Source organism: Anopheles ziemanni, chromosome 3 (genome assembly GCF_943734765.1).
Source record: "Anopheles ziemanni chromosome 3, idAnoZiCoDA_A2_x.2, whole genome shotgun sequence".
NCBI classification, from domain to species: Eukaryota; Metazoa; Arthropoda; class Insecta; order Diptera; family Culicidae; genus Anopheles; species Anopheles ziemanni.
This window is the reverse complement of record NC_080706.1, coordinates 81,086,845-81,114,839: the sequence shown is the minus strand read 5'-3', so window position 1 is coordinate 81,114,839 and position 27,995 is coordinate 81,086,845. Positions and strand designations below refer to the sequence as shown.

The 27,995-nt window shown below is 42.1% G+C and overlaps 1 protein-coding gene and 1 non-coding gene across 2 annotated transcripts; one reads left to right on the top strand and one right to left on the bottom strand.

Moving 5' to 3' along the window:
* LOC131285595 (uncharacterized) lies at positions 1–27,995 on the top strand. The gene is made up of 6 exons (XM_058314454.1): positions 1–70; positions 5,288–5,423; positions 13,140–13,282; positions 22,996–23,320; positions 26,165–26,279; positions 27,837–27,995. The coding sequence occupies exons 1-6, from the start codon at positions 1–3 to the stop codon at positions 27,993–27,995; spliced, it is 948 nt and encodes a 315-aa protein (XP_058170437.1).
* On the bottom strand, positions 24,581–24,652 carry Trnaa-cgc (transfer RNA alanine (anticodon CGC)). Its single transcript has one exon. It is a non-coding gene; the product is annotated as a tRNA-Ala (tRNA).

The window sequence follows — 27,995 nt, the reverse complement described above, 5'->3', positions numbered from 1 at the left end:
ATGAGGATTAGGAGGAACATGAATATTAGCACCGGCAGTGTCTTCCATCTAACGCTCGTCACTATGGCAGGTGAGTGGAAAATTCAGCACATTGAACCATAAAGGAACCATTTTCGGAGGGTAAGTTGGGCTATGTTTGTTTTGCAGACAAGGGGTACATTTTATGAGTGAGTTGCGGCCGAAGTTAAACAGCTCGGATGCAAACACTTGTAAAAACTTTAAAATTGTTAGTTTCAGGTGAAAGTAAAAGACTCTATTATTCTTTATTCAAGTAAACCTTTTTAAAAATTATTAAAAACTAGGTTGTGGTTTTCAACCTTAATGTTTTGATGATTGAAAAATGCTAATCACACGCTATAGAAATAGGGGAGAATACGGATTAAAGCACATGTTATAAACGCCTAATCGACTAAGATTTTCCGTAAAATCAAGTAACTCAAGTGTAGAACGTTCAAATGCATATCATCTAGCAACCATAGTAGTCTAGGGATCGTAATAAAGGTCTCAAAAAGCGAAAAGATCGGAAGGAAGAACCCTTAAATCCCCGTAGGCCACTAAAAGTGGATTGCTAGCCTAATGTTAGCTTTTTCCCACACGTTTTCAATCCAAAAAAATTGTTGAATTCTCGATCCATGGAATGTTCGAGGACAATTTCCCTTTGGCACGGTTTGGAAGCAACCTTCAGCGATGGAAAATGGCATTATACGAAGATCGAACTGGCACTCCGGAAAATGCATCTCCCATAACGATGGGTCGAGTGGGTGGGATTTCGACTGCTTATCGCGCCTCCCGAAGGGATAATTTCACCAAATTACATTTATTTACATGTCCTTTTTGGTGCTGCAAGGGTGCCATTTTGGATCTGGTGGAAAACTCCCCCTGCAGGATACGTTCCAGTGCATCTGGTATGAATGTGCAACCCAAACCGAGGTAGGGCTAACGAAAAACCAACTGCACGCTCCCGGGTAGCTCCGATTACCCGAACAACTACTTAAAAAACATCCTACCGAGGCACTACATGAAAGCTAATATACAGAGATGTGGTCACGTCATCTCAGCAGCCCACACCTGCGTGTGCTTGTGTCTGCTAATCGGATCGTGAGCTTCGTTTCCTATTTGGGCCTGTGGCCACAGCTTTCATTGCATCATTTTGGTGCTGCGCGAAAACCAGACGAGAACCACGTTTTTCCCCGGAAAAGCGGCCGACGACAACACGCGGGACCGTTGTTAACAAAATCAATTAAACTGAAGCGTATCGGTCCAATTCGGAGAGTGTACCAAATTGTTCGCGAAGCCGACCTCCCCAAAAAGGGTTGGATGCCAACATAAACCAATCATACCTGCCTCGTTGCAATTGTGACAATGTACCTACTAGATTTCAATTTTCCTTACACCGGATACAAGCGAAATCGATTTCGATGACGTAAAGGAAATTTTTCGGTTCTGTGCTCGTAATTAAACTTCCATTTTGGTCTGCTTTTTTATAAAATCTAAAATACAACCTGTAATCTGTTCGTGTATGGGTACGTGGAGTGGAGTTTTAATGGTTTCACTCTTGTAAACCAAAAGTTAAAACATTTTCAATGATATTTACCTTCAATATCCATGACAAGACAACAAACACTATCTTCAACTACTTCACATTAATGCATTCTGAATGTTATATTTCATTGGATTTTTCCTCCATTTCCTTCCTCCGATCGGGAAAATCGATTCGGGTCGAAACTCGAACTTAAATCCAGCGTGACGTCGTCGTCGTTGTCCAAAAGCATTAAATTTTGCGAGTACTGTTTCGAAATGTGCACCTTCGTCCAATATAATATCCACACACACTCGCACAGGTACGTGGCATCATTAAACACGACTACAAGCAGTACGAAGCTGGCGGAAAATGGTGTTCCGCGAGAGGGCACATTGACGGCCACGCGGCCTCATAAACTTGGTTCCCGTTTTGGTTCGTTCTCTTCGCGCTGGCTCAATCTGGTCCGCTCGCTAGGGTTGTCCCTTTGCTGGATAATTTTCATTTGCTGTTTCACCACAACCCACCCCTCCGCATCACGTTTTCGGAGCTCGTTATTCATTAACGATTTCATCTGTTGTTAAATAATCAAATAAAATTTTTAAACAAAAGATCCAGCCCCACCGGACCGAGGCCCAGGGAGAAGGCAGTTTTTCCAGTCGGAAAATGGGGAAATAGTTGCGTACAATTATGGCAGACATGCTCGTGAAAACACATCCGGCGCGAGGATGGCGGGGGTTCTGCACCAGACGAGAAATATAGTGCAATTGTGATTGCAATATTTTTATCCCCCACTGAATCGCGCACCAACACACGCCAGTTTGACCTGGGATTTCGCTTGCTGGTGAAGCGTAAAAACATCGAGCGACGTACATAAAAATGGGAATGGGCTTCACATTTAATTAAAATTCTGCCGATCGCAAACAGCCGGCCAAATGCAGCATGGAGTAAGTGAAGATGAGTTTCGAGTCGATCGAACAGGGCATGGAGTAGTTGAGCATCCTGGAAGCATAAAGTTAACATGGAAATCCTGTAAAAGCGATCTCGCTAATAAACGGAAGTCGTGGTTATAATTCGCACACAGAGTAGTCTTTGTTGGCCGGATAAAACTTGATTCCACTGATAAACTAGAGCAGATACGCTAGAAAGTGTATATTAAAGTTCAAATTCTGCTTAGAAAATTCCGACGTACATCCATTATTTACTTTCGTGCTTCATTTTACTCAAACGCCTCAAACCCTTCAAACATTATGCAAATGAAAGGAATCTCTGAGAATGCTCTTCTAGTTTTATTTTATTCCAGCCTATAACGAAACCGTTATGGTTGAAGTCCACATCAAGCACATCAAACACAAAAAATATCTAGGCGCACCTACCTGGAAAATCAGGAGTATCATGATGCCGTGGTGTGTACAATCGTTCTTTACTTGACGAATTACGATTGAACCAGTAACAACACGTGTGTGCCAACATTGACATGAATTCCTGTAATTACAATCCTGCTCTCTGGAAACGACGAGAGCGGTAATTAGAAAAATACTACCAAACGAGGAGTTTTTCCTAAATCCTAAACTGCGTTTTTGTGTATTTTGCATTCGCACATCATGATAATGGTACTTCAATGTAACGGAGGTGTTCCATAGCGCCACCCAGGAGTGTCCATGCAGTACTCACCATGCTGACCATGTGATGGGAAATCTGAAATCCGGAAAGCTCTCTGGTATAGGGAATATCCTCGCCAAGCTCTCGGAAAGCACATCGAAACGGTCCGCACGTGTCTGCTGGAACACCATGTGCGACCGGATTGGAGTTCATAATCTTCCGGTAATTAGTTGCGCCGTGACAACAATGTTCGGCTTTCCAACACCAACGTCACAGATGGACCATAGCACTGTGGCCTACACGTCCGTCCAGGCGCCATATGTATGTGTGGATGTGTAACTGAAGGGCGCGTGAGTGGGCTTCGAGTTAAATCCGTCCGGACCACTCCAACTCGAACCCGGAATAGACGAAAAATGAACACATAATTAAATTAATTAATTTATTTCCAGTCATCGGCAGTGCGGCCGAGTATTGGGGAACCGATGTCCGAGCGGTCGAAGGCCAACCACGGCGTGGTAATCCGATGCAGTCGCTCTGAAAGTCGACAGAGACAACCGACCGTTAAAAGTGCATCGTCGGTTGACTGGAAACACAATGGGCTGCCAAAAGCCGGGTTCCGGTCATGACGTCCTAGTGCTCTCAAGTGTCCTAACTGGACGGGTTAATGAGAACCCAGTTGATTTGAATCAAATCAAGCTGACAAAGTGACTGCTTTTGTGTACCAACAGTCCTACATAGAGGAAAATATCCGATTGAAGCTCTTTTCTTAAGGTAAACAACATGCAAAAGTTTCAATGTCAATTGAAAAATGTGTTTAAAAATATCCTCAAAATGTAAAAAAAATCAACTTGTTTTTTTGGGATTTCTCAATTGGCAAACCATCGAAATCAGATGTAATACAAATACGATTCCAAACGAGGTCTTCCACATATGTAATTGTTCAGTGGGTCGAAAGCAACAGCGAATCCTATCGCTTTTCCAATGCATAAATTTAAGGCTCGCTTGATTTTCAACAGATAAAACTGGATAAGCTTTTGCTTCTGGCGATTTTGTTGTTTTCTTTGGATGATGGTTTGCTCAAAACCACATGGATATCAATGAAAATGACCACCAGATCGCCGAATTGCAATTGCAGCACCAATTCTCGCTTTACAAGGAAATAGATCGAAATGTTGTTCTCGTTGTTTAATCGAATTTGAATATCCAATCTATGTGTGAGAGGATATGGATTGCGACCAATTGGGCCTGATGAGCACTAGAATCCAGCATTTGGACCCCTACATAATATACCCCCTGCTCCCAGGTCCTTCGTTTAAAAAAAAAAACAACCATCCCCAAAACCGATTCTAATCATAACATATTAAAATTTCATTTGAAATCAATTACGACCTTTTCCGGATTAACGAGAAGAAATCTAGCCTCGAAAGAAGAAATCTAGAAAGAAGTCCTTAATGCTGAAGGTATGACCAGACGGCCGTTAGAATAAGAAGAAGAAGAAGCATTTCACAAGAAAAAAGACAGACCCATTCCAACGTTAAGGCGAACTTCATCCCTCCATGCGCACTAAAATGAACAGACGATATTGCAACACCTATCCTTAGTCTCACTGTGCCCTAAGATTAATATCTCATCTCACACTCGTTGACGCGCAACTGCCCAAAAATGCACCAGGCGTGCAGAAAAGTGAACCCAAATCGCTTACTAAGCTACCGGACGATTAACCTATCACTGTTAACGGTTGATCGGAATCAGGTTCAGGAGATTTCGGAACCCTAGCGGTCCATTTCTTCATGTACTCCCCAATGGATATGAGTTGACACAGTGTGACGGCGTTTCCCTAAGCATGGAAACCCGGGAAAACTGTCGACTGCTTAGTCAAGCATAAAAGCGCCACAACTATGGCTTCGTTGCCATCCAGAAGCTTTCGTTGCCTTGGTCATCAGCTTTTTGTACGTCGTTTCGGAACTGACTTTTTGAAAAGGTCTCAAAAGAGGAACGATAGTCAGTTTGCATCGTAATGCTACCGTATCATGATTGAAATTGCCCTAATCACCCGCAAAAACCGGATCGGTCCCGGTTCTGCCGGAAAATGCAGCTCCCAGTGGTGCAATAAGTGTTCATGGTTGAAAGTAACGTTTTCTTTTTTTCATTTTTTCAACTCCACAGCGCTCGTACGACAGGGTTTCACGGAAGACTGCGGCCAGGAGGAGCTGGTACAGTGCACGAGACCGCTTCAGGTCCTATCCGCCACATCGGAATTGTCGTTCGTGACCAAAAAGGAGGAGCTGGATAAACTTTGCCCGTAAGTAAAGCCAACCGTCGAAAGCTTTTCACTACCTCAGTCCATGATTTCGTACACAATAAATTGAAAGGGAATCCATCGGCGTTTTTTGACTTGGAATTTGGGGCTTGTGGGACCTCGACGTGTCATCCGACATTTGGTCGAATTTCGGTGAACGTAATCACGCTCGGTTGTACACGGTCTTGGCTGGCATTCGTTGGGAGATCGTTGTCTTGCTGGGAGACGTTTGGGAAAGGCATTGATTTCGTAGGGGTGGCTGGGGTAATATGCACCCCTGAGGCAAAACGCACCCTTTCCTTTCCAAAACTTCTTAAACAAACTGAATCGAATTTTTACTTTTTACGAATCAATGTTGATTAATAAAAGACATGTTTTGAATTTTATTTCCTTCCAGTCTAATAAAAGGAATTTTTTTAACTTTTTCATTGATCCAAATTTAATTATTTGAGGAGGGGTGCATATTACTTCACTGTTTTGGTGCCTTTTGCCGCTTTTCTGTGGTAAGTATTGCCCCTTTGTTATGGTGCATTTTACCCCAGCGCTGGTGCGTTTTCCCTCTACCAGATACAGATCTTTAAAAAAATGAGCTTTGTGGAAATTTTAAAAATCCTTATTTTTAACAAAAAAGGCAGAAACTCCTCAACAGGTCACTGTGAGCATTAATTAACCGATTGAGTTAATATAATCCACAATCACTAGCAAAGTTCTCTTAAAACTCAATAATTTTCTTTAAGGGGTGCGTATTATCCCTGGATCCCCTACCTGGTAAAACCCTTTATCTGTAAGGCATCCAGTCCCGGCACTACCTGCTGAAACCGATGAGGAGATACAATTAATCTTTCGGTTGGATGAAAGTAAATGAAATGAACTATTGAGGCTTCAGTTTTTCCTTCGTACAGTTATGGTTGACGTTGACTTTAGGTCATGTAAGAACCATCCTGGCTATTTTCCCACATGTCCATTCTTACGGCTTATGCTCACGCCTTTTATATTCCATTTAATAGGTGTTCAAAACGTTGATTTCAGTCATCCTGTTCAAGTGCTGTGAATAGATTAATTTATCTTATAGCTTTACATTATCCACCTCAGGGACGTAGGAGCACGTTAATTGTAAAATTCCATCGTAATATTACTGTGGTTTAGTTAGAGAATTGGTTGGATCCATTGCGTTGTCCAAAAAAGAAGGATGTGAGAACTATTATCGCTGCTATCACCTCAACACTACACGAACGGTAGGCATTTTTCATTCTAAGAATTTGCGCTTGCATAAAGGAACTTGCGGACATGTACCGCCAACCCAGCTAGATGGTTAGCTTCACGCCCATAGTTGGGGTCGGTAAAGGCTATTAAAACGGTCTACCATTACGGAACATGGATTTTTCCACCGACCAAGGACACATTATAAACCCAAAACCGCAATCTGCAACGCTAATAGCTGGCACTTGCATAAACTCACGTGAAAAAATAGGTTGGACGGAAAGGCAGAAACCGCTGAACAATCGAATGCAGCTGAAGTTTGCTCCACATGGTCGTTGTTTCAGTTTTCAAACATCGTCCGCCGGACCCAAAGCAAACTTGGTGACTCGCTCGGTCGACAGCCCACCGAACACAACCGCGGAAACAACAAACCCGGGTCGGTTCAAAAGGACGACCCGAACCACCTCGTCGTCCGGTCGGTGACCGGAAGGGACAAACAGAATCTGGCAACCGGAAAACGGAAAAGCCACCAGTGTGCCACATCCTGCGGTTCGGTGAAACTATTTGGGCATGTCGTCGAGCTCATTCACGCACAACTCCACGAAACTTACCCTCCCTAGTGGTCCAGTCCCATTGGCTTGGCGTGATGATATTCGAGAAGAGAACCGGGCGAATAATTAGAAGAGCGAAACTTTTCTAATTTAACGTTTCAACACATTTCCGCCGGAAGGGTGCGATCGTGTGGTACGCGAAAGGAAGTCTGACTGTTCCGGGGGAAAGATTTCCCAAATGGAGGAAACCAAAAGAAACTGCACAAAAGTATATCGGATCTCACTAGTCTCTCGAATCCATCCTTAAAATGCAAACCGACAGCTATCGGATGCCAAACTTCACGTGAGACTGAGGGAGGAGTCGTTACGATGCCTAAGGGTTGCGGTTGGAATTCACAGCTCTTAAGCACGATGTTGAGCTCCAAACTAGATGTAGTGATTGTCATTCGCCAAATAGTGCCCGGACATTCGCTTCTTTAACCCAAGTATTCGTCACCCAAACTGAAAAAGATCTGTTGATGTGAAAAGTTTGCGGTGGAATGGAATGGCAAGGTATGTTTCGGCAGTTTCGACGCATGTTCGTAAGTCAAAAGAGGATTCAAATTCAACAAATATCTGCCGGTTTCCGCCGGAAAGAACTGGCAGCACATCCTAAGTTCCAAGCAAAATGAAATTAATTAAAATTTTATACACTATACAACACTATTCCAACTAACTTCGGCATCATCAAGAGTTTTTGTGTGAAATAATATGAAACACGGAAATCGTTTCTGTCAAAATTCCCAACCTCATGGATAATCCATACTCTTATAACTTAGTTAAAAATACTTGTGTGTTTTAGTCGACACCATCATTCCAATCGATGTTTTGCAAAAAGCTTCGCCTGTAATATGTCCATTCACACCATGAGTAAAGAAATTTCATAATGGAAATTCCAGTATAATCAGAAATATGAGCTGCCCCAACATTCCATCCCTATTTCGTCACCAGCAATGGATCTTAAATATTGACATTCAATTCTTGGCCCCTCGCAGAAGAGTCCAGTTTCATTAACGGCTTGCTTCATATAATATCAAAGAAACGGAAGAGAATGTGAACCCAATATCCCTCCGAACACACTTGAATGAAAAATGCAATAAGAAAATGCATTTCCACATCCGGTGGAAAGATAACGCAAATAACTAATTTTATAGAGAGATACACGCGCACTGTAGTAATCTCCATGCTATAAAACATGAGATGAACCTGCAGTCTAAGATACCAATATAGCTAACGAGTTAGGAATATTGCCATGAAAATGGCTTGCCAGTTGTGCGGAAAGAGAGTTTCTGTACGCTGCTCAATGGTTGCAATCTTTAGCACCGCAGTTATCGCAACTGAGTTCTTGCACAAAGGTAATCTCCGTTTGCTCCACTACTACAAGAAACTGTTGCTGTTTGCTGTGTGCAAATAAAACATGTATTTCAACATAAATAAACATTATTCGAAACGCTAGCATGCACCCTTATAGAACAGCTATCACGGGCCGCCCACAGTCAGTAGGTCTTCAAATACAGGTTGCTGCGGAGAGAGATTGGAGAACCGGTACAAAGTAGGGATTCAACTGTGACCACCTGAAAAGCAAAACGAAAGGTACAGAAAACATTGTAGTTATCTTCTGTGGAAGTGCTCGTCACGACATTCCACCAAAAGGACACATTTTAACGCACGCCAAGGCTTAGACATCTGCCAAAAAGTTCACATGTCAAATTAGGTAAAATATAAATGAACTGGACACAGCTGTTACGAGCTGTCTGTTAGGTGAACCAACAAACACAAACATAAATCGAACAAATCTATCCGACCCTTGCCTAGCCCCAGATCATGCGAGAGATGGGGGGACTAACACTGAAAGGGTTGTTATGGGTGAAGGAGGAAGGTCTATTCAAATCTCCCTCCACAACAAACAGAGCGAACAAACAGATGTACTTAGTAAATACCAGAGACCTCTGTTTTACGTCTCGCGTTAGTAAGGACCTTTGTACCTTCCCGTCTTGACCTGCACAAAACTTTCAAATGTAGACTAAGAAAATCGACTTAGGCAAATACACTGACCATTGCCCACCCACAGCCTGGGAAAGGATACAGCTGTTATTGCAGTAAAGTGACCGGAAACATGAAGCGGAAACTAACTGATAAACCCGGGAAGTCTGGAAGCTTTCAACAGTAACAAGCTGTGGCTGGAACGAGAACTGATCCTGGAGTTCCAGAGCTTACAGAACCTTAACCCCTTGTGGAAGGGGAAGGCAGAGAAATAGTTCCTGGTAGTTAACGAGTGGGACGGTATCTTATGGAATTTTCTACAGATGTTTCTATTGAGCCTGCTTCCGTTCCATTCCAACGAAGTCAGTAAAGCAAATGTGTCAAACCCCAGTCAACATCAGTTCCTTTGCTTCGTCACACTCTTTGAGCCAAATTCAGATGTTCTATTTACGGATTCATTCATGTCGAAAGTTGGACAGGCCGTACGTGATGCAAGGGTTACAGTATTGGGAAGGAACCCAACATCCAAGAAAAGGAGGATTAATCTTTCAAAATCTTTCATGAAACTTTTACTGCAAAAAAATAGGAACCACGGCACTGTAGACAGTATTGTTGGCACAGAGTTTTCACATTAAGATCTGAAACAGGCAAACTGGCGGCAACAGAGATGAAAAGGAGCGTGCAAAATAACTCGAACATACAAACAAACGCTCAATTACACACCCAAACTTTTACAATTGAAACATTATATATTTCAATTCATATCGATGTGGGTCTTTCGGATGAAGCAAATAGCGTTGCTCAGGCGAATTATTTACTAGTGCTTGACCTTTCCAATACTTTTTGTAAATTCTTGTGCATTTAAAAAAATACAGAGAGATTTTTTTCCGTCAATTGCGAACATAACATTGATTTTGTGGAGATTATAGGAAGACGTTTGATAGTCAACACAACAAAGAACGAGAGGCGTTTTTCACGGTGCAGTTCTGCTTTTGAGTGCCGTCTGCTTTTTGAAGATTTTCAAGATCCTACATAGGTTAAGTTTTTGGAAAACGAAGTTTTGTGTTAATAGAAAAATATAATACAGCCGTATGTAGAACATACAATATATTTTGAGAGATTATTCTACACATATTCCATACCTATAACACTGTCATGGAACATATCCACCAAAATGAAACATAATGTACTTTTTGGTCTGAAATACCTGCAAATTTTTTCCCTTTGTACCAACCAAACCTTCCAACGGTTCTGCGGATGAAGAGCGGATGAAGTAAATTACGAATGTGAAACACATTCTGACTTTTTAGTCGCCCAGCCTTTCCCTTTAACCCTTCCACAGCGGAGAAATGCTAAAATACGCAATGCCGTGGCTAAGGTACCACTCCCCGAACTACCTTCACATGTTGGTTCATAATTAAAATTGATGGCGAAAGCTGCTCATTTCAGCTCGCTCCAGCCCGTCTTTGCTATACCGAAAAGTAAAATCGTTAACGAATGTTCCAGTTGTGGAACCGATGTTCTTTTTAATGTTTTGTTTTATTTTACTGGAAAGAGAGGTTGCTGTTGTTTGTAAATTCCGAGCACCTAACCAAAAATTGAATTATCCTTCGAAAAAGCGCCATCTAGTACAGTCAGTTGAGCTCTTCTGCCAGCAAAGTCTATCAACTCCTTATCTAGATAGACATAGTTAATGACGAAGACCTTCGAGATTATTTCAATTCATCGATATGACTTTCTGCTTCAGCAATCCTCCCTGATTTTGTTTTTCCACAACGATGAAGGTATCTTTCTGGCACGGCGCGAAACGGTTTGCCTCGAACGAACCTTTCTTAATTACGCGTGGAGCCTGTGGCCGCAGCTTGACTGACATATACCCTCCGGAACGCACCGTATATGTGCGGACTTGTGGGATGAATAATGATAGCTAGTAGCTTTTCCCCTTTTTTCTGGACCTACTTCTACACGCGTGAGAGGCACCAACTTTCAACAACAACAGTCGACAACTCACCGGAATCGGTGATAACGAGCCACAACATTGTTGAAAAAAAAAACGAAGGGCGTTTGATATGTTTCAAAGAAAGAAAAGAGATCAAAGGAAACTCATGAAAAAAGTCACAAACGACATCGAACAGGTCGACAGGGTGGTGTATCAAAATAAATTAAAACTGAACAGGGGTGAAAGTGACGATTCAATTTATGAAATTTTCATAACAAAATTAATTCAATTTATAAGGGCGAGTAATTTACCGGACGATAGCTGTTTGTTTGCCAACACTATGCCACGACAAGACTTACTAGCATTTTATTACTTCCGGCAGCAGCACTGCATCGTTGGGGTGTGGAGGAGCGGAACTAGTAAACCGGGTCTGGAAGCGGACTGACAATTAGAAGAACATCGTAAAACTGGTAACGTGAATGCTGATGGAAGGGAGGGGTTGCCGGGAAAAGGGGTTACCCGCAAAATCATTACCATGTGCCGAAATATCCCAAGCTACCCTTCGAATCTACCGTACTGAAGTTCTGCTCCTTATCAGTTCCGAGGGAAAAGGAATCATGGAAGATTTGTTGAGATAAATTACACCATAATTGGAGGCCGTACCTCATTCACACAACTTTCACCAAGATGCATGAGTCAAAGGGTGGTGTCATGAGAAGGGTTGCACACCTTTTCGACACATTGCCTGTGAAACCCCAAAGCCACCGGAAATGGAAATAAGGGAGAGGACTCATTTTTATGAGTCGTTATCAGATCATGAACATTAAATGGCTACACGGCTCTTACTAGCGTTTGTTTTATGCCGTGCGAGGGATTGGAGGCTGAGAGGAGGTGGCGGGAGTTTTGTCGACATAATTAGATTCGTGTAAATCAATAATCGTTAGCATACGGTCTGGTTACGAGTAAAAATATGATTTGCAACTTCCACACGCCCGGTTTTTCGTGGATGTTCATGCGTAAATTATAGGATTGTAAATGTCGAAGTACTAACAGTGGGTATTTAGTAAATAAGTGTATTCCTCTTCACCGCTGACTAATCATATTACATACCTTGATATTTGATCCCTCAATCAGAGCTCAGTAATTATGTGGATGCTTTATATGGGTCGAAAAGATCAACGTTCTGAAACGTGAAAGTAAAATCTTTTCTTCTTCAAGTGATCAACAAAATTTATCAATATTGCTTTATGAAGCCATCATCCTTGTAACTTCTCGGATGGAAAATCAATGCTTGCTAATAGTTACGTGGTTCTGACAAATTTCACCTGAATGAATTGAGGATGAAATGATCTCCGCGCATCCTTTGTCGGAAATTTTTCTTCGGTTCCATTTCCCCCTTTACTTCAGCTGGTGACGAGACTGGCGTCATACTGCCGATGGCGACAGAACGACTAGCCGACGCTCATTATACAGTAAATCAAATCGATCAAGCGCCGACTCGTAGTCTGTGAGCAAACCATAGCCATGCCTTTGTCTTCTCTCCTAAACATCCTATCGTTCGTACAGCTTCCTCCGGTTGGCCTACTTTCTGATGGAAGCAAAACGAGGGCACGCATGTCACAACTGTTTCTGCAGCAGTTTGGGGAGCCGTTTTGGCGCCAATGTGTCCGACTATTTTGGCGAGGGGGATGTTTGGTATAGGGACATTACAATATTAAGGGATGAGAGTTTGCTTTGCACATAACAATGTTGGTTATAAAACTGTGTATTGTTTAACTACATTTATGTTTGTTGTTTGGCTGCATTTACTTTAACTGAAAAGCAGGGAATTTGTAAACATATGGTCCAACTTCACTCGTCGAAATTTGAAGAAATGTTCTTACCATGCATGCTTATTCATAATCACTTGTACTTACCATAGCTTAATTGCCTCGATTAGTGAATACCTAAACACTTGCATTTCAACAACCATTTGTGCTATTTTCTCCTCTTATACGCTCTCTTTAGCGATCTACACACCGGACTGCACTGTATCCGCAGCTACACCCGACGCTGCATGAATATTCATCAGCGGGATCACTTCAACAAACTCTACCACGGCACTAATGAAGTGATACACGAGCTCTGCGAGGAAGGACCTTATCAGGAAGGCACGTACGTATTGTAATAATTATGTCAATGTATTTCATTTTGTCTCTGTTAGCTCTTCCCTCCCGCTGTCGGTTGTATTTTAATAGTGCGCGTACCGCATGTGATGGCGTCAGTGGTTTCTGTTTTATGTTTCTTGCTTGAAGATTATCCTGTTTTTTCATTCCATTTATACGATGTAGTACATGATTCAAAAATAGCTTATAATCCTCTTTTAGTTCAGAAGAAATGTTGTTATTTGTATAAATATCTTAAAAACGGTATTTATCTACTATACTAGGTTTTTTAGGCCAGGTACCTGGCCCGTCGGCAATCTATGACTGTTCAAATAAAATCAAATAGCCCAAACTGACATCTTGTTCCTGAAGCCCTTCTAGTGCCTTTATCAGTTTGAATAGAGTTACACGAAAGAGAAATAAGTTTGCAAAATTAGATAAAGCTGTATCACAGTAGTTATATTCCGACGCGTTTCATAAACGCAGGGAGATCAAACCGATGTGAAGTGAGCATGAGTGCAGCATCAGAACATGTGAAGATGCCCATTTTTATTTGAGGTAGAAAAAAATACAATTAGATATTTTTCGACTGACATCTGCTCACTATCTACCCTCTAAAACTAATTTGCCATAGACCTTAACCTTAGGATGCGGTAAGTCGTCCTAAATGTTGGAAGAAGGTTCCGCTCTTTGGGGCTATTGGGACATGTTCTTTATCGCAATTTTTTTTTATGATCGATCGTACCCCGGTTCCCTATGCGCGTGTGCACCGTCGTGTGGGAGCGATCATTAGGGAGGTTTGGAAAGGACAAAAATCTCATTCCGACTCATCAAGTTGTTGTTCACGTCCGGCACGTCATGCTGGTTCGTAGACCGTTGCTGGGCGTCACCACGAACATCTTCTGCAAAATCGAGGAGACCCGATAATGCAGCCACACGCATATTCACCTGATTGTTCCGTTGAAACAGTAAACGCATCGTCTCAATCTTGCAATACTGATCTACGCAATATTGCTGGAACAGACGACCGCCACGATGCAGTAGCGTGGATCCGGACTGACCTTCCCTAGTACACAATCGATAGCTCGCATACTCGCGCACTGTAACGTTTGATCTGGAAGTACTTCCGTCATACGTTCGATGTTCGTTACTTTCCGGATCAGGATCCACAGTCCCATCAGCAACCTCCTGTATGTTTGACCGTCGATTATTCCCACGGCGTCTCTGCTTAGGTATCCCATTCGACCAACCCACTTCACCGTACGGGTGCAGTAGTGGGTGGCATGCATGGCATCAATCATTTGGTTGGTGTCGAATACTTGCTTTAATCGCAGAGTTGATCGTTCCTGCAGGACTAAATTGCGCCCATACTCGAGCAATCTACGAGGTGGTACTATTAGAATACCAGCCACTTCATCTGCCGTCGGCCTATTGTATCGACGATGGTCGAGCGCCGGGATACGGGTACGAATAAAAAAATGGGCAGCCTCGCCATCAACCCCTTCCGGTGCATTGTGAAGACGCTCGTAGGCATGACGGAAACTTCTGGCGAGTGGATTGTGCTGGGTCAGAACGCGGTCGATTGTCGAGACATAGCGGCGTTCGAGCTGCACCTGCGGAAATGCATTGGTTCGTGCGTGAACTCTGGCTTCAAAATTGGCTTGCTCCTGCTTTGCGTCGTAATAGTACAACTGAGCGTATGCCGGTGTGCGATCGGCAGGGCACTCCAGTGAACCAATCCTATGACAAAGTGTGCCCTGTATGCGAAACGGAACAGGCCCTCTACCTGCTTGAAGCAAAGTCTGATCTTGGCGTACAGGATCTCCCGCTTTAACAGAAGCCCCCATTGACGTAAATGCGAAAGCACTATTATATCGCCGAATGTTGTCCATGAAATCGCGTCGTCCAAACAGCTCTGTCAGTTCCGCAGGAGGTTCTTCAAAGGCGGGTAGCACAACCTGACCCGAGTTACAGCATATTGTGCCCGTTTCGGTGGGCCATATCTGTGCTCCACAGTACACGCAAGACCTACGCGGTGGTAGCAAGTGTCGCCCCTCAGGTGGGTAGATGTAGCAGTCGTGGTAACCGAGAGCACTGCGCAAACGGCTCACTCGTCTCGGACGTTCGATCATCGCTAACATACGGCGAGCTACCAATTCTCGACGTTGCCGTTGATCTTGTGGCCCATGGAGACGTCCTGTTCCGTCCCCTGCATCTCTGGTAGGTAATGGTACTGTTGCTTCGTGCTCCATGTTAGCCGTAACATGTTCCGACGCCAGGTGCTATTCGTAGGTCGCAGGCGTCTGGTGCTAACTCGTCTCATCTCTATAATAAATATAGCACGATAAGCTACAATGATCCTTATCTGAAAGCCCTTTTTCAAAACTTCTTGAAAGTTGTAACCTGTTACACTGCCGGGGTTTGAAACGCTTGCTACGCATTAACGAACACATTAAAAAAAATTATTAAAATAATTTAATTAAATAATGATAAAAAATTAGAACAAGAGATAAAGAGAATTACATCGAGAGAGCAAAGAGTTAAAGAGACATACTTCGATTGTTTGCTACCTGAGCTTACAGAAAAACGAATGTTTCTAGTGCACAACCGTCTCTCTCCATAGCATTCGTTCCGCATTCGTTGCACATTCTGCCGTTCTTTTCTACTTCACTTGTAGTGACGGATGATTCCATTTGTGTAACGATTCGTCAAATGCGCAGTATCGGCTCGCAGGCCGGCACACTGTACCGTTTGCTATCCCCCACCTTGTGTTTTTCGTAGAAGGAGTTGTTCCCCATCTCTCTCTCACACGCTTCGTTTCGCGGAAGGTAAATCGGCCAACCCGCACAACAGCAATACCGGAGCGGCTGGCCGAACACTCTGCCGCGGAAAGCGATCCACACTTCTCGCATGTTTATGTTGTTTGTTTCCTGCACGCAAAAACATGTATTGGGATGCGCGTTCGAATTGCGAACTGAATAGACGAACAATGCATATCCTCAAAACGGCCGGTGCGTTTGCAGCAATCCCATTGCGTGCGTGTGGCGTGTTTAAACTAGTGATGAGAAGAAGGAATAGCTTCTTATGATCCGATCTGCTCTCTTGATTATATGATCTGATCTGATCCGAAAATATGAGAGCAAATGCTCCATTATGATCCTAGTGACGCCATTACCCGTAGCGCTATGGCGATGTGTTCTGATCTGATCCAATACGCTCTTTGCCGGCAGACCTATGGCGATGTGATCTGATCTGATCCATTATGATCCTAGTGACGCCATTACCCGTAGCGCTATGGCGATGTGTTCTGATCTGATCCAATACGCTCTTTACCTGTAGAACTATGGCAATGTGATCTGATCTGATCAAATACGCTCTTTGCCGGCATACCTATGGCGATGTGATCTGATCTGCTCCATTATGATCCTAGTGACGCCATTACCCGTAGCGCTATGGCGATGTGTTCTGATCTGATCCAATACGCTCTTTGCCGGCAGACCTATGGCGATGTGATCTGATCTGCTCCATTATGATCCTAGTGACGCCATTACCCGTAGCGCTATGGCGATGTGTTCTGATCTGATCCAATACGCTCTTTGCCGGCAGACCTATGGCGATGTGATCTGATCTGCTCCATTATGATCCTAGTGACGCCATTACCCGTAGCGCTATGGCATTGGAGTACAATTATGCTCTTCTGATCTGATCCGATCTTTGACTGAGAGCAAATGATCTGATCTGCTCCTGAAATTTTGGAGTTTTCTCATCACTAGTTTAAACCATCGCTTACTTTGCGCATGAGAATGTGCGTGCTTACTGCCTGCGCACAACGTAGACTTGAAAGCTGCGGATAGACGGATTCAATATTTCGCTGCAATGAAATTTGACATTTCTGCCAAAAATGACAGTGAATGTAATATTTCGATGCTTAACCTCCCCGGTCGGATGTTAGCAATGTTGCAATGAAATACGCATAGAAATATTGCAATGACTGTCATTGTGGGAAGAAATGTCAAATTTTATTTCTTTGCATTTACATATTGCATCCGTCTATTCGCAGCTTAAGGTGTGTTGACATTCTATTTCACACTTCATATTTTTCATTCATACAGCCACCATTCATACAGCAACCCCCCCCCCCCCCCACTCTCTCTCTTTCTCTCTCACTCTCTCTCTCTTTCTCTCGTTCTACCTCTCCCTTTTTATTTCTCACATTCATACAAATAAATTGAATGGTTGGCGCATTTTTCTGATTTTGCATTAGTAGCGGCATCGAATCAGTCATCGATCGTATATGGATTACTTTTCGCGCGCGTGTTTGTTGGGCCATGGTCGACCCTCGGAAGGAAAATTATTATATAGGATTGCTAAAACTATGGAGGCGCCTGGTACTGTTCATGTCTGATACGGTTTTCAATTACAGGCGAATAACGATCATTCATTTTAGATTTTTTCTAATAGCCTGAAATTTTTCGTAGATTTATTCCAAATAAAAAGAAAATCTAGTGTTGCCTTTTTCAAACACACACTGTAACCTATCGATAACGTTTGTGGTTGTACCCTAATGAGATGCGATCTCGCATAAAATCAGTTAGCATCCAATCGGCAAGTCGATCATTAACAGTCTCCCACTCCAAATCCAATCACCTCCATTGAACATCACATAATCACGCTGATTATCCGGATGAAAGCTTCCTCCCCACAAAAAAATCCAAAGGACAACGAGAAGAGTGGGGGGAAACAAAAGAATTCGCTATAAAGAGAGAAAAACTCGGAAGCGCTGTTTTAGCATTACTGCTTAATTAGCTGTAATTGAGCTGTTTTTATATTCAAGAGGCTTAAACGCAACTACTACCGTAACCACTTGCTGCGTAGTTGCAAGCCCATCAACATCATCATCAGCATGCAAAGCTAACCGAGACTCGGAGTCGGGGAGAAACTAGTTCCATTGGCTTGCTGCCATTTAGGGATAACCACCACTTCTACGCCATCGCAACCGCAATGCTATTTTCTTCACCTTTATTTCGCTTTCCCACACTTTAAGCGCTTGTTTTGCTTCGTGCCATGTCCGACGCGGTTTAACGAGAAAACTTTTCCTCATCAACAAATTGCCAGCGAAAGTGTTAGCACGATAGAAATCGGTGAATCGGTGGCGAGTCTCGTGGAGCTCCAATAGACGACACGACTGGGGCTCATCGTGTTCATTTAGCCGAGACGTTTTGTAGCCATCGGGGGATCATAATGCAACAAGCGATAAATAAATTACCCCTTATTTCTCGAGTAGACGGGCCCGGAGTCCGTCTCATCCCGTGAGGATCGGCATTTATGAGAATGAAGTTTTGAAGAAAATGCAAGACCACATCACCCTGGAAGGCGCCTAGTAGAAGGTTGCTGTTTATTTACAGAAACGAAAGCAGTGAAATAAAATAGCAATCCTTTTCCAGAAATGAAAACTAATGTACCTACATTAAATATTATTGTTGCATAGGGATTTGGGAAATTAGTACTTTTGAGGTGATAGAAAATAAAGAAAAACGATTTCCATATACACTCCAAATTAATCATGTACTGTACATAATCAGAGTTGAAGAGTATCAATGGTAAAAAAGCATGTATTTGCATAAAACCAATAGAATTTACGAATATATCAAGCATAGGGAGTTTCAATGCAAACAATGCGTTTTTGACATGTCCTAATAGATGTTGCCACATTTGAAAACGCTGCAAAACATTAAAAAAACATCGTTAGTCCTTGTAAAACGAAGTACGTGTTTAAACGAATATTTTATACGGATTTTAATGGATGAAGTTAAATTACATAATTTCTCTACTCTGACTATTGAATGAAAATTGTCAGACAAAATTAATGAAATCAAACTTCGTGGAGTCAGCCAATAAACTTATTAATTGCAGGATTAAAGCAATATCTAGCATTGGTTTTGTTGACAAGCATATAAACAAGACGAAAATTTTCAATCTCTACGTGGATAAGCTTTTTTCTTATTGGCTAAAAACATATGTCAGTAACGGCAATTCATCGATTAATAGAATGAATACGAATATGAAGACCAAGGGTTGCTGCAACTTCAAACGAATGGTTTGGCTTATCAATAGCCTCCGAAGGGCTTGAGGTTCATCTGTGCACGGAGAAGAAATGCAATTCCGCCTTCTTGTGGTGGTCAGACGTGTGAAGATCTTCCATTGACCAACGCCAAGAGCGCCGACACACAGACAATAAAACTCCGAAGTACAACAATGGATCCTGGGTGGGAGGATGCGCCTTCAAAGGAATGCTCTTCCTCGAATGCACGTGACAAGTCGTGCACCGGGAGCGATACAAAAACATTCCGGTGAGGAAAAATGTTGGACATCCAAGCGCACGTGGGGAAGGAAATCTTATCAATTTTCCCCTGACTGATGATATCCCCCATTTGAAGCAGTGTCACGTAGCCGGTATCACAAGTCCGCTCATGCATCAAAATGACGATGCCTACGTGGCAGGTTTCCCACCTCGGTGTGGTGCGTTTGTTTGAAGACGGATGCACCTTCTAACGATGACCGATATGTGCTGAGTGAAGGTATGGCCCTAAACGCCGGAAAAGGCATGTAGAGCAAGGGATTGAAAGATAAAAAGAGCAACTCTCACCGAACGACGATGCGGACAATGGCTGGAGCAAACAGGAAAAGCTTTTTCGTATTCAACTCAACCAATCTCAGAGCAAAGGGTGACCTCCTCGGACAGTAAAATGAAAAGCCCACAGTTCGACATTCCAAGCCGATTTACGTCGGCACCTTCAGATTGGATTTATATGCATCGAACCAATAATATGAAACCAATATTTCAAACTGTCACTTCTGTCCACGTCTGCCACCGTCGTCCAAATGACGATACTGATGTGGGAAACACCCCGATTTCAGACAAAACCTATCCGACATATAATCCTTTCATACGGGCTTGCATCCGCCCTGACCGAAGTACTGACGAAAATGGAATCTGTAGGGTGTAGAAATGCGTCGCTTTTTTCCTTACAGATGCAGTAGAATGCATTGAACATAGAACCTGCTGACGCTCTTTTGCGTAACGTTGTACTGACAGCATGATGCATGTTTGAGGCACGTACATTATTTTGCTCAAATCACGATCAGTGGATCAAAACACGCAACCATTTTGAAATAAAATGAATTTCAAACTGCCAACACACATCGCTGATTGAATAATAGAACCACACAGGACATATTTATAAACCTGACGAAAGTTGGTAGCCGATTGGCATCAAAGAAAGACAAGGACATCAAGTGACAAAAACTGCATTTATTAAGAGCACCGGCACGATAAATTCACAAACGCTTTTGGAATGAAAAATAGGTAAAAAGTTCGCTCAGGAAAGCAACCTGGCAGAATACAGCTCTCTAGAATTAACGAAAGCTAAACAAAAAAGTATTCAAATATGCACTTGTCTATTACAATAGCCTTCATCTTTTTTCTGGTCGAAAATAAAATTTTACCTCAACCAGGTAATTTGGTTCACTGAAGCAAAGGAAGTCGGTAAAACTTTCTGCTTTCACAAGCATCAACATTTATTCCACAAAACAAGCGTCAAACTTTTGCCAAGTTTTTTTTTTCCACACTGATTTTCTGTTTCAAGTTGTTTGCCTCCCTCACAACTAATTTGTGTGAATTTGTTTCATTCCGTTCCGCTCATTGCAAGCCAATGTTAAGGCAAGTTTCATTTCCATCTCATTTGGCCCGTGATTGGACATGTCAAAGTTGTTTCTTCCTCCGTAGGGGAACAGGAGAGGGAAAGAAACGATAGCTGGATAAATCTGCAATTAGCAGTCAAGTGGAATTTGCTGAACATATGTCCGGAATGGGTGTTCAAAGTTTCTTTATTTTCCCGCTGAGAAGCTAACTTTCATCTCATGCTTACCATGCACTAATGGAAATGGTTATCCGTCGGTGACGTCGGTCAGATTCGAAGAAAATAGACATGCACAGAAAATCTCAGTTAGTATGCCGGTAAAATAATGCATTGGTCTTGCGCACTGCGATCATTAAAATGTATCCACTTGGGAGTTTGGTCCAAGAGACAAACTTATACACTCATGATCGCGATGATGAGAATGCTGATAAGCTCGGTCGCTTTCGCCAGTACAGGATTATCCGTTTTATTATAAACCGTTTGTTGGAAGCCCAAACAACGATACAAAAAAGGATAAAATCTCAGCGAAAATATTATGACCTTGTTTTTATACAACCTTTTTAAGGTTTCTGCCATGTGTAGCCGCTAATTAGCACACATGTCATGCTCGACTCACAGCAAAAACTTAACATCCGTGCTATACATTTGCCCACTCCCTTGACTCTCAAATACATCGTGGAATTGTGCGAATTCAGTCGTTTGCCTTCGGAAAAAGCGAACATGTTTCTTAAAAGATAATGGATAGCCAACCCCTTACAAGCTGGCAGTTGAGGGACAGGATTGCTGGTATAAAAACTCAAGAGCGTTGTTTACGCCCCACATATTTGGCATCGAGAAGTTCCTGCCGCTGGTGCTTTGTGGTTCAATATATTTATGATTTTAAAGCGTTAACTCTTGTGATGCTTCTCTTCGCAATGTTTAATTCTGTATCAGAAATACAGTGGGAAAGTTAATGATTTGAAATAGCCGCCAATTTGCGAAACGTAGTTAAAAGGAGAAGGTAATAGACATATTAAAAAGATGGGTTTCCGAAATTTTATGAAAAACCAAAGACACGTATCATCTTGACACACACATAGCGGACGTACACCATTAAGGATACGTTTAAACGAACGCCATTTTTCGTCGAGGGATGATGTTTCCTGGAAAGCGCGCTCGATCAATTTGGTTCCTACGACTTTTTTTTATCTAGTTGTCTCAAATCTATTGTCTTACACGACAAATTTTGGACCCTGGAAGGACTGAAAATCAATACAAACCACGCCATTGATAACATTCCACTGGATATGTTCGGAAGAGTGCAGTAAAATTCTTTTTGTGCATGAGGGATGTCATTTGCCCAATATAGATTTTAAAATAATATAAATTATAATTTAGTAGAGTGTACTAACAAGCTTGGAGGTGCTCATGGCTCAGCGATATTGTGGGAGTGAATTTCGAGTCTGGTGAGAATTGGCTGTTCACATCATAAACCAGATAAAGTGAACGACTTTGAAACACACTCTTTCCTTTCTAAACATCTTTTCGATTCCAAAATGTGTATTTTTTGTTATGTTTGAAATACTCATCCGTTTTGCGAGTTTCATCCACGCTTAACCCACCATATTTGCATCCAAAGCTTAAACATATACCATAACATTCCTTGTTGCACTGCACTTTACTCCACTGCATGCCATAAAATATGTTTTTGCTATGCTTTCACTGACAAAATGCTACGATCTGTAGTGATGATGAAAGGACAGGACAAGACGGAAACGATTTGAAAAGCTATACCTCATGCACAGACACAACAACTTTACATTGCATTGACGAAAGACCATTCTAACCTTATCTTTTGCTTCGATTTCTTCTTTCTCTTTCCATTTTCTCTCTCTTTTCATCCGTTTTGTTACCAAAAACCTTCCGATCCGGAATACATTCGGAATGACCGTGTTATGGATTTTCCCGGCTGGGTTCCATTTTTTATCTCTCCTTGTTATGTTACCATGTGGCTCGACATTTCCATTCCATGCGGTGCAGACTTTCTTAGACATGCACCATGCATGCGACACGTGAAAAAGGACTACGAGGTCTGTGCGACCCGCTACCAGAGCACGATGGCGAAGCTCGGCCAGGCGGCGGCAACCACAACGACCACATCGACGACGTTCCACCCGGTCGGTCCGACAATGGCGACGCATCCGGCGGCCGCTCTGCGAAGCGGTCAGTATCACGGCGGTCATGACGTGAATCATGAACAGCATCATCACCATCACCAACATGACCATGCTGGACACAGCGTACACCCGAACAGCACCAAATCGGTGGAGGACGCCGAAGAGGAGCGACTCAAAACTGTGTGCTGGTGAGTGGAAGGTTTTCTTTCTTTGAAGTATTTGAATAATTTTAAGATACTTCAACAAATCAATCATAATAAGCTTAAGAAACAAATCAACTGATTTAAACCGAATTCCTGGTTTTCTTCTTTTGATACTAGTTTCAAAAACATTTAACAAATGCCGTTTTGGTAAACTATTTATCCATTATTTTAAATCCAACCTTTTCCTTACGTAATTTCTTTTTTGGGAAGCGTTTGCTTCGTATCACGGATAGCTGAGAAGTCAAGCTGTTGTCTTATTTGATTCCAATCAACCCCAAAATACTGGCAATTCATTGTTGTTGAGAAAAAGCAGAACTTAAGTTTAGAGCAAGGAAATGAAATTCAAGACTAGGAAAACTGAACCAGAAGGCATCTTCCACCAACATTAGGAACCTCAGACGAAACCTTCGTTCGTTTTACTGACGGGCGTGTAAGGCGTGTTACTTTTCAGATTATCTCGCGATCGATAGCACAAAATAACGTAAAAGAAACCGCACATAAAAACGACAAACGATTGCCATTTTATGTAGGAACTAAGTACAATTTAGGCGGCGTTAGAACGAAGGTGGTGATAGTACGTGGGTAAAGCCAGCGATAAGAGGCAATCAAGTTTATTGTTTCAAACGAAATGACAATCCAGAAACAGACACACACACATACTGACCTGGTCACACATGTCCAGTTTATTACGGAACGGAAGCCCGTGCCGGACGCCCTTTGCAATCTTCATTTTGGGGATGAATTTTCCCGTAAACGCTATTCGCCCCATCTGGAAGCTGAGGCAGCGAAATTCTGACAGTGACTGTTCAATTTGTGGCTCTAAGGTGGGCCCTGCCTTTTCCGCTTGTTTCTTTCGGAAGATGATCTGGTCAATTTGTCGTTGACTTCGATTCTGTGGTCAATTCAATTATAAACGAAATAGAGCCTTCAAAGCAAAACAAAACTGTTGATCGACGACGGGTCTAATTTACTATCTCAATATCGGAAATATTTGCGCCATATTTATAGCTGAAAATTTATAGAAATATTGATATAATCATCCCAATACTTACAAAAAATCATTTCAAGACATTAAAACCATGAGGACATAGTTTTCTAATGTCTGTATATAACAATTAAATAAAGGCACGTTATAACAATTGCTTGAACATCTTTTTTGCCAATTACTAAAAGTAATTTCTTGGTAATCATGCTTATATTAGTATATAAATTGTGAGAAAATTCTGTAAAAAAGAACCTCGATTCTGGAGATGCCGGGGATTGAACCCGGGACTTCTCACATGCGAAGCGAGCGCTCTACCACTGAGCTACATCCCCGATGACGAACGGGATGGCTAAGAAACGACCGAATGACCATCGCGATTAGCTCATTATGTAAAGTTGTAAGGATTTCAAAAATAATGTGCGTTATATTTATGGCTGTTCGTTTTCAACACCGATGTATAAAATATCGTTCATATAATGTCGTGTTATTAGTTTCTAAAGCAATATTTGGATATGCCACATTTTACTCTGGACAATATTGTCAATGATTGAGCGTCATTTCAAAATTCCTTTCATATACATGGATGCCGTCTTTTTATCGTCTACGACATCGTCATCGTAGGGAAGTTACATTTATTTATCCAGTTCTCGTCCATCCAAAGAACAACTTCCATTATTTGGAACAAAGAAGTCTTGAAAGTTATCTTACTAGTAAGGAATTTAATTGAATTCGGATTTTCCATCGCCAAACGCTCCACAAAACTTTCATACACACTTTTTTTGTTTGAAGAGATCAAAAGTGTATACCGCGATCGAGCGACTGTCTACTTTTATGAAGCATGTGTGTACTAAAATGTCACAGCATTTCGTGATCATATTCTCGATCGCCTAGACGTTAAGAATATCACATGGATCTCATACACCATAGTATGAAAGAGTTAATTTATAAGCTTTTTAATCCATGCCTCCTTATGAATGATAAATCGAAAAGTCGAATGTGAAGCCTGATAGCCAGAAGAAAAGTTACAGAGAAACAACGTAAAATTGAGAACATCGCTATAATTAGACATGATGAGGGATCCGACTATCCACGTACGCAAAGGGAACAAGTCTAGTGAGCCCTACACGGGGTAGACATGATCGAAGACGGACGTTTCGCCAAGAAGACTGGCATAAAAGAGGTTACATAATTTTTCGATGTATGCACGCAAAAAACATTTCATAATTATTCATACAGAGAAAATGTCACTCCCTTTCCTTGATCGCCTGTGTGTTTGATTTGTGTTATACTGGAACATCATTGAATCGCAACAATCCGATCGATAATGGATATGTTCTATTCCATTTCGTGGGTGTTTTTGGGAAAATTTTTCGCAACTAAAAGGATAGTATATCACTATTCGAATAAACTTCAGTGGACTTAAATTATCATCGCACCATCTGAATCTCAATTCTATGAGAACCCGGTCTCATTAATGTAGCTCTAACTTCTGACGACTCCTTCCACATATCCTTGACAAGAACAGTACAGTTCGCTTGACACCAACTTCTATCGCTTTTCCCGTCAATTGCATCGAGATGCATTTCCCGTCAATTTCACACCGATTACACGCTACACTGATGCGACCGAGCAGCGTTTCAGTATTTATCTTCGTCTCCAAAGCCGACCTTAATCCGGTCAGCCTTCGCGTGAAGTCGTACGAATATTTAGCACTGAATCCTGGACTTTCCTCCTAGTCATATCCGCGTAGTTTCTGAACCTCTTCACCATCCACTATCTAATGCTTTCCACACTCACACACACACTTTCTCTCTCTCTCTTTCTCTATCTCTTCCATATTCTAGTGCCTTCCAGAAGTACATGCAATGTTCAGAGTTCACCGTGCGGCATGCCTGCGGCGACGAGACGGCGCTTTTCACGCGGAAATTCCTCGACAAGATGTCCAACACGCTGATGCGGGTAGGTTTCTCATCAACCGCCAGAAGGCTTTCATCGAAATGGGTCGGAAAATGAGGGGGTTGGAAATAATAGTGACTGTTCCCAGCAGGAACAAGTTGTTTGGATGTTTGACTTTGAACGTTCGTCATAGCATCGTATGTTTAATCGAAGCCGGCTAAGGAACGGTTTTCATCTTCTATTGAGTCTGAACCAAAGGAAGGACACATTCCGGTCCGAATGTGTTTATTAGAGTCAATTTAGTGTCCAGGACAAACATCAATCGCCTTGAATTCGCAGTTGATCAGGTGAAGTGACAAACTGGAAGTTAATTAGTTGATTGTTGGATTAGCAGACAGTTAACCGCAGCCAAAAAGAAAAATTCCTAACATGTGTTTTGTTTTGTTTGGGCATTGAAAAATTGGTATCAGCAAGTATTACAAAAAATGAGCTTGCGAAATAATCCAAAGTAGTAGTTTAATGCACATTTAAAGTTGACCGAAGGTAACAACAATTTTAACTCTATCTGAAACGGACATGAATTTCACAGCGACATTGATTGTTTCGGTAGAAATTAGCTTAACATAATTAATTCAATTTTTTCTTTAAATGGTTGTGTATTATAGAAAACAAGCGAATGAAAACATTTATTGTTCAAAATCATTTTGTCAATTGTTACTCTAATCCTATCATGTAATCCTCCATCCGAACCGCCTGAACAATATCATTGAACATTTTGTTGATTGCCCTTATTGTTAGTTCATAACAACGTCCATTAAACATTAAAACAAATAATAAAATATACCAATACCAGGCTGGCACGAACCGGATGCACGTAAAAATCCACTAAAAAGTTGCATTAAAATTAGCAGCTGAACTGCTTTTTGCAGCGCGTTTTTACGTTCTCTAGGCTTGTTTAATTTCATTCCACAGTTTTTCCAATATGAATTCGCCCGTTGTCAACTTATTTTCACCACTGAGGGTTCATCCATATTTCAACCTCCATTTACCACAAAACAGAACATTCTCTCTATGAAGCACTTTCCGGACTCTCCAGCGATGGGAGTTCCAAAAAGGTTGGAGGTCATGATTTATGCGGGCCCTATTTTCTGGTGATGTGAAAACCCGATGCCAACGGGCCAACATCGATGCACTGCTGCAGTGGGCACATTTCCGGCCGTAATGGTCAAATTCGCACGGAACAGCCTAAACGTTCCGTCAACCTCTCCCTCCGTTACCGAATTGAACTAGGGAAAACCCGAATAAACATGCACTATTTTCAACACGGTATGTCCCTTCGCGGTGGAAGCTTTGCCTTTCTTTTCCCTTCCCAATTGGGTGGCATTTACATGAAAATAATGGTATAACCAGGCGAAAGGCGCAGCTGTATGTGAGTGTTGTGACCAATTTTCAAACCATTTCCCCTCTCGTTGCAGTCCTTTCGCCCCTTTTACATTTGAGTGCCCGAATGGAAAACTAATATTAGCATCCCAACAATAAAACATCTTTTTTCTTTACCCCTTTTTCCTGCACCACTCGTTGGACATTGCTTGAATGCAAACGCAACCGAACCGGAAACAGATGCATTGCGTCGATTACACGCCGGAAAGCGGCAAGTGTCGGGATTATTTCACCTCCAGCGCCACGTGGACGAACTCGATTCGATGGAGTTTCGCATCAAATATCTACGGGACGGTCTTTGCGGTGCTGCTGTTTCTGCGTACGAGAACGTTAATTTAA